The following is an 8,331-nucleotide window of genomic DNA, read 5'->3' as shown; positions in this document are numbered from 1 at the left end:
ATACTTCATGCAAAAGTATTGTTGATTAGTTTTGTGATCTCTTATTTGTAGTGATTATTTTTCTATTATTACCGAAGCGTATGTGATATTCATAAGGATGTGAAATAATGATTGTGATTATTTCCCGGTTACAATATAAATTTCCCTTTTATTATGTATTTTTTTACTAACAAAATATTTGTACCATTGCATGCAGTCGAAGATCTCACCATGGAAAACTTTAAAAGGGACCTCAAACTCAAGTCGCTCATGGCTGAAGACTATGGGACTGCCGTAGAAGAGGTATTCGACAAATGTGTGGAAGATATGACAGAGCATTACTGGGCCAAGCTGTTTATGCTCAAAAAACAACAGGATGCCGAGTACAAGAAATTTCAAGAGGAGGTTGAGGTGTGGCGCATACAAGGCAAACTGGAACTCATTAACGATCTCTTCAACAATGATTCATTGAAGGAAGAGAAAGAGAAGTTGGAGTCGGATCTCCTGCTTGCCCAGGCGAAGGCAAGTGATGTTTATGTACTGAAGATCGATTGGTTCGTACTCAACGAGCCACAGATGTTTCGTACATGAGCTATCTCTTCAATAATAATATGTTTACTGTTTTTAATGTTTTGGTTATGTTTTTATGAAGACGTTTTCGGGTTTTTTAATCTTGGTTGATTGTTACACTACAAACTTATTATGTTATAAAAAATCAAGTTCTCATTCGCATATCCCATTCTCGGTTTCTTATTATTGGCTTTGATGTTGCTTGAAGCATATGTATAGAGACATGTATAAATATTGAGAATATTCACTATATATGACAACCAAAAATCAAAAGAGTTTAATGCAATTACGTAATTAAGTAACAAGTATAGTCTCTTACATCAGTATTATTTTATCATTCATATAAATTTTGAAGAAAATATAGTTATGCATATATGAAAACTGACATACTGTTGAAAAAGATCAAAAGAGTGTATAGTTAAATAACAATAGATTTTTTAGAAAATTAAATTATTATACAAACTTATTATGTTATAAAAAATCAAGTTCTCATTCGCATATCCCATTCTCGGTTTCTTATTATTGGCTTTGATGTTGCTTGAAGCATATGTATAGACACTATAGCGTGCGCAGAAAGAAACAAAGATAAAGGTACGTGGCTGCGAAATGCATCTGGACACCAATTTTCAAATTTACATGTTATGTTCTCGCAAAAATATGCATTAAACACATTTTATATATACAACTTTTGCAGAAAGACGTTTTCCTTTAACAAAGAAAAAGACTGTAGTTTCAGTTCCTTTACTTCCAGTTGTCAGTGAACTGAATCAAGAAGATAAAGGTATACAATTTTAATTTTTTTAGAACTAAACACAGCCTAGGACTGAGATGATGAATTCTGTAACATACACATGTTTGATGCTTTTCAATATTAACCCCGTTTTATTACTAACAAGAAATTTGTATTTTTTCCAGAATACAAGGATGACGGTGATCTGACCAATAAATGCCCTAAATGTGGAGCTATGTTTTGGTATAATGAAAGGGTTAGTAAGAGCAGGAAAACCAGAGTACCTGTCTTCACCATGTGTTGTATGCGAGGAAAAATCAAGCTTCCTGTTCTGCAGGAACCACCAGCTCTTCTACATGGTCTCCTTACTAAGAATGATCCTATCAGCAAACATTATCAAGACAATATTAGGGCTCTAAATATGATGTTCTCTTTCACATCTCTTGGAGGGAAGATTGATAACTCAGTCAATATGGGTAAAGGTCCCAAGATTTTTAAACTTCATGGAGAGAATTATCACCTTATTGGCAGTGTCAAACCAAGAGCCGATGAACCAGCAAAGTTTCCACAATTGTATATTCACGATACAGAAAACGAAGTTCGGAATCGGTTATCAGCCTTGAGGTATGTGATCATAAAGATTATTGAATCTGAAAACTCTTTATGCAAAATGAATATGAGGCATGCTGATCTTACTGACGTCTTTTCTACTTTTTTGCTAGCGGGACTTCCGAAAACAGCAAGATTAGAGAAGATTTGGTTAAGGCTATTATGAACATTCTAAGGGTCTCAAATGTTCATGTAAAGTCTTTCAGGAATGCAATGGACAGATTTAATAATGAAGAAGAGCAGCAAGAGTTATCTCTCAGGCTCATTCACAGTCGTCTTAAAGATGGTCGTGTCTACAATCTACCTACTTCTTCTGAGGTCGCTGCTCTGGTTGTTGGAGATTTTCAAGAAAACATGGACAAACGTGACATCATTTTGGAGAAGAATTCTGGAAAGCTTAAAAGGATCAATGAGTTGCATCCTTGCTATCTTCCACTTCAATATCCACTCATATTTCCATATGGAGAAGACGGCTTTCGTTTAGGTATTCAGCATGGATACACGGGGATCACTAAAAACAAAAAACCTAATATAAGTATTAGGGAGTTCTTCGCATACCGTATTATGGTCCGTGAGGGTGGGTCGCAGGTACTTCTACTCTCACGCCGGTTACTGCAACAATTTCTGGTGGATGCATATACTATGATAGAGAGTCATCGTCTAAGGTACATTCGGAAAAACCAGTCAAACCTCAGAACATTGAAATTTAGCAAGTTCGTACAGGCTGCACACGATGGACATTCTGATGTGTCTATTGAAGGAAATCGTATCTTCATTCCATCATCATTTACAGGAGGTCCCAGGTATATGCATGAAACATATTTGGATGCAATGTCTGTATGCAAATACTTTGGATTTCCGTCTCTATTTATAACCTTCACCTGTAATCCTAAATGGCCTGAGCTGACAAGATTTTTTAAGAAGTATAACCTCAAGTCAGAAGACAGACCAGAATTGTGCTGTAGGCTTTTTAAAATCAAACTTGACAGCTTGATGGATGATCTAACAAAGAAGCACTTACTTGGAAAGACAGTCTCTGGTAAGTTTTATTTTATACATAATTTCTTTTTATTTTCGAAAACATGAGATTGTAGTGTGAATTCGAAATAATTTTAATTAACTAATTAAAAAGGTTGTTATTTCTATGGAATGAAAATAACATGATTTGAATAAATATATTGTTTATAAATTTATAAAATATAGATTATAATCTGAATACCTTATTTAGGTAATTAAAAGTTAAAACTATTTTTTAAAATGATTTTAGCGCAAAAACAGATAATTTTCAAAAGGTCGTTTCGTTTTAAAATATATGTTCATAAAAAAATTTGAGTAGTATTAAATAAATACAATCAGTGTTTTCCTTATTGAATTTTAAAACTTCTAATATAATAATATTCTCATAAAAAATCAAATTAGTCTGTCCGAAAAATCTATAGTACACAATATTATATTCTAATATATATGTATGTTCCAAAAAATTCAATAATTTGCATCATGATATTGAGAGCCTCGCTAAAACTATGCATTCCTTTTAAGAAGGGGATTAACTAATAGCATATACTTAATCTCCTAAAATTGTGTCTAACTTAGTAATAATTGGCTTGCAGCGATATACACTATCGAGTTTCAGAAAAGAGGTCTCCCACATGCTCATATTCTTTTGTTCATGGACTCTAACCACAAACTACCAGATCCTGAAGATATAGACCGCATCATCTCAGCAGAAATTCCTGATAAAACCTTAGAGCCAAGATTATATGATGTTGTGAAGGACATGATGATTCATGGTCCATGTGGTAAGGCTAATAGAGTTTCTCCATGTATGCAAGATGGCAAGTGTTCCAAATTTTTTCCTCGAAAACATGTCGAGAAGACCACTGTCGATGCTCAAGGGTATCATGTTTATAGGAGAAGAGACAATGGGTGTTACATTGAGAAGAAAAACATTCCATGTGATAATCGCTTTGTGGTGCCCTACAACAAGGAGTTATTACTTGCGTATAATGCTCATATTAACGTGGAATGGTGTAACCAGTCGCGGTCAATTAAGTACTTATTTAAATACATTAACAAAGGACAAGACCGTATAACAGGAACTGTTACTCAGGCATCTAATGTTGAGCCGACTATAGCAGGAACGGGTCACAATACAGCAGCTGCAGAAGGTGACAACAACGGCGCCGTAGGTGATGTGTCTGCTGCAGAGGAAGTGGAACCAACTATAGATGAAATTAAAAAATATTTTGATGCAAGGTATGGTAGGATAAATTTACCATACTAATTTTATTTATTCAAAAGCAGGCAGATTAAATGATGAATTACTTCATTTTTTTTTAGGTATATATCTGCTTGCGAGTCTTCATGGAGGATTCTAGCTTTCCCAACTCAATACCGTTCAACACCCGTGGAGAAGCTTACATTTCATCTTGAGGGAGAACAACCAGTTGTTTACAAGCTAGGTGATTCAGTTCAGAGTGTACTGGCTCGAGTGCAACAGACAAAGACTATGTTTTTAGCTTGGTTTGATTGTTGTGATAGATACCCTGAAGCTAGAGAAATTACATATCCAGAAATGCCCACCCGATTTATATATGATGCTAAACAGAAGGTATGGAACCCAAGGAAAAAAGGTTTTGCAGTAGGAAGGCTGACACACGTTGCTCCAAATTCTGGCCAACGTTATTATCTTAGAGTACTGATTACCAAGGTGAAGGGTGCCAGATGCTATGCTGATATCAGGACAGTTAATGGTGTTGTCCTACCTACTTATGAAGATGCATGTTATGAGCTTGGTATGTTGGATGATGACAAAGAGTATATTGAGGGTTTGAAAGAATGTAGCTATTGGGCATCAGCAGGGTACGTACATCATACCTTTGCAATGATGTTGTTGTCTGGTTCGCTATCTATGCCCAAATTAGTATGGGAATCAACCAGAGATATATTATCAGAAGATGTTCTATATATGGAGAGGAAGAAGCGTAAATTTCCAGGTTTGCTAATTTTTTTTAAATAACTAACAATTTCGGTCTTCTATCAAGATAATTGTATTGTGTGATTGGAGTTGAATTAGTTGACAATTAATAAATTATATTTACATATTAATATGTTTCTTTATAAAAAGTGCCATTTAATACTATTTACATATAGAAAGAAAATCATTAGAAAATATTTTGGTCCTTCACTAAATATTAGCAAACATAAATTTAAATTTCTAATTAATATCTTAAAGCAATGAAGTATATAATCTAAAGAGGATTTTTAAAATTTTGTATTGAAAATAATTAAACTATAAATTTACATTATGTAAAATAAAGAATAAATCTTACAATTTCATTTCTGGAAAATGGAAAGAGATTTATTGTTATGTTTTTGAGAGATAGATATCTTTTCAAGATTTACACTAACTCAGTTACCAATTTACAGTCTTAGTTTGTTTTTTTTTTTTTTGGAATTCTGTTTTTATCAATCCAAGTTAATATTAAATATTGCGTCTACGTTTCAGGTCTTATATTGAGCGAGGAGGAAGTGCTAAATGCGACGTTAGTATTAATTGAGAAAATCCTGCGCTCGAAAAATAGTTCTCTGTATAATTGGGATGCAATGCCCAAACCCGTGCACGTTGACGACTCTTCTCATGAGAACAATCTTTTGCAAGAGGAGCTTAACTACTCGAGGGAAACACTGCGAGTTCAACACAATGAGTGGATTACACAGATGACGGTCGAGCAAAGGTCAGTTTACGATCAGATACTGCGCTCTGTTCATACTGGTGATGGTGGAGTTTTTTTTGTATACGGGTTTGGTGGAACAGAGAAAACATTTATGTGGAATGTTCTTTCAGCTGCACTCCGATCAAAGGGAGATATTGTTCTTAATTGTGCATCTAACGGTATTGCATCTTTGTTGCTGCCAGGTGGGAGGACCGCCCATTCCAGATTTGGAATTCCTATAAACCCACATGAGTTTTCAACCTGCAACATAGAACCTGGAAGTCATCAGGCTGAAGTGGTTAGGCGGGCTTCTCTTATAATTTGGGACGAAGCACCTATGATGAGCAAACTTTGCTTTGAGGCTTTGGATCGTACTTTATGTGATCTTATGAAGACTACTGATGGAAGACCTTTTGGTGGAAAAGTTGTTGTCTTTGGGGATGATTTCCGGCAAATAATACCAGTTATTCCAGGAGGGAACCGAGCTGATATTGTTATGGCAACGCTAAATTCCTCCTATTTATGGAAGTACTGCAAAGTGCTAGAGCTAACAAAGAATATGCGGCTTTTTTCCGAGACAGATCCTCAGAAAGCTGAGGAGATTAAAGAATTTTCTGACTGGATTTTGGATGTAGGTAACGGTAAAATTAATGAGCCAAATAGTGGGGAAACTATGATTGATATTCCTAAAGATCTGCTTATTACCGAGTGCACTGATCCGATTGAAGCTATTGCCTCTGCGGTTTATGGCAATGCTTTCAAAGATTCTAAGGATCCATTGTTTTTCCAGGAAAGAGCTATTTTGTGTCCTACCAACGAAGACGTTGATGTTGTTAACAACTATATGCTTGATCGTCTACCAGGTAATCATGATTGCCCATTATTTTTTATAAAAATAGTATGATATTAATTTTATCGTTTGTTTCTTTCACAGTTCTGGTCATATTATTTTGTGACCAGTTTTGTTTTTGCTGATTAGGTGAGGAGATGACTTATTTTAGTTCAGATAGTGTTGACCCGTCTGACATAAGATGCAAGGATGACTCTACCTTCTCTCCAGAGTTTCTGAACAGTATCAAAGCATCAGGCTTACCTAATCATGTTCTAAGGCTTAGGATTGGTACACCAGTGATGGTGCTAAGAAATTTAGACCCTACGGAAGGTTTATGTAATGGAACAAGGTTGCAGATTACTCATCTTGGAAAACATCTACTTCAAGCAAAAATTATTACCGGAACTCAAGTTGGAGAGAAGGTTTTTTTACACCGAATCTTGATAGAGCCTTCAGATACCAAGCTTCCTTTTAAGATGAGGCGTAGGCAGTTTCCTTTGAAAGTTGCGTTTGCTATGACCATCAACAAGAGCCAGGGTCAAACACTATCTACTGTTGGTCTGTTCCTACCCCGATCTGTTTTTTCACATGGTCAATTGTATGTGGCTGTGTCAAGGGTTAAATCTCGGAAGGGACTGAAGATTTTGATTACTGACAAGGATGGAAAACCTCAAGAGTCAACCATGAACATAGTTTTCAAACAAGTTTTCCAAAATCTCTTTGATGAGTCGCAATGAATACAGTTTTTTTTTCCGGTATTAGATGAAACGATACTTTATTCTTGCTTTGTGTTAGAAAACTATTAAACTTAGTTTCTGAATTTTTTATACCATTGGGTCGAGTTCCAGATAACTTATTTATTTACTCTTAAAATTATGTGTACTTGCAATTAACAAATTCTCTTGGACACTTCCTTTGCAACTTCTACTTAGGTTACTTTTTCTTATCGGTATATAAGAAGGCGATATGGATGGATTGAAATCCCTTTGGTTGGATTATTGTCGGTTTGATTTAACTCTCTATTTCGTTGCTCTCTAACTTTTCCTTAAAGATACTGGTTTAATCAAATTACTATATATTTATTGCGTGTCAAGCAATATGGTGTAGGATTTATAGCAAAGTAACTGTAATCGGAAGGCAAATCCTCTTATATTAAAAGCTAGATTCTATAAATCTCATCATATTCCCTTTTATTGGCAGTAATCTCGCAAATAATTCTATATTTTACCACAAAATCTCAATCAAATATTACATTTATAAATTAGCAATATTTGGAGAGATTATAAGCCAAAAAATTGTATAAAACGAATTACTTTAAAAAACGTTTCTTCCGATTATGTATATATATAAGTACCTTACTCAGAATATGCACAACCATCTTACAATCGATGAGGTATGTTCACACTTTTCTGGTTGACTTGAATCGAGAGATACATGATCCTCACGTTTGTGTTAGCGTTATAACCAAATGGGTCACAATTACCAACACCATGCTCAAGAAAACAGACATGGTGTTTGTCGATCAGCACGTAATATATGTTACATATCATTCTTTATATGTCTTACTATTTCTAATCTATATTCACATTTCCATGGTTTTAGTAAAATTGCTATATTTGATTAATATTAAGTTTTTTTTTCTGAATAAGGGGTCAACTATAGAAGCAACTTTATACGAAGAGCTGGAACATTTGAACCATGTCACCATGAATGAAGGTGATTGGTTTGAAATAATAAACTTCGAACTAACGCATGCTTCTGGTTTGTTACGTTTAATCAAGAATCGATACCACATTGTAATGTCGACTTCTGCTAAGATCGTTCAAATTCAACCAAAAACACCGAGCAGCTACTTCTGTTTTTCAAATTTTATTGACATCGCCCGTGGTCTGGCC

General features: G+C 34.9%; 1 protein-coding gene across 1 annotated transcript; it reads left to right on the top strand.

Annotated features, from left to right (window-relative positions):
- The first annotated feature begins 210 nt into the window (after positions 1–210).
- LOC108824723 (uncharacterized) lies at positions 211–7,173 on the top strand. The gene is made up of 8 exons (XM_056994729.1): positions 211–562; positions 1,244–1,330; positions 1,465–1,903; positions 2,002–2,927; positions 3,499–4,144; positions 4,229–4,884; positions 5,397–6,467; positions 6,584–7,173. Exons 1-8 carry the CDS (start codon positions 211–213, stop codon positions 7,171–7,173), a joined length of 4,767 nt encoding a protein of 1,588 aa, XP_056850709.1.
- Positions 7,174–8,331: the final 1,158 nt, after the last annotated feature.

Source organism: Raphanus sativus, chromosome 9, assembly GCF_000801105.2.
Source record: "Raphanus sativus cultivar WK10039 chromosome 9, ASM80110v3, whole genome shotgun sequence".
NCBI lineage: Eukaryota > Viridiplantae > Streptophyta > Magnoliopsida > Brassicales > Brassicaceae > Raphanus > Raphanus sativus.
The sequence above is the reverse complement of the archived record's forward strand: the minus strand, read 5'-3'. Positions and strand labels throughout refer to the sequence as shown.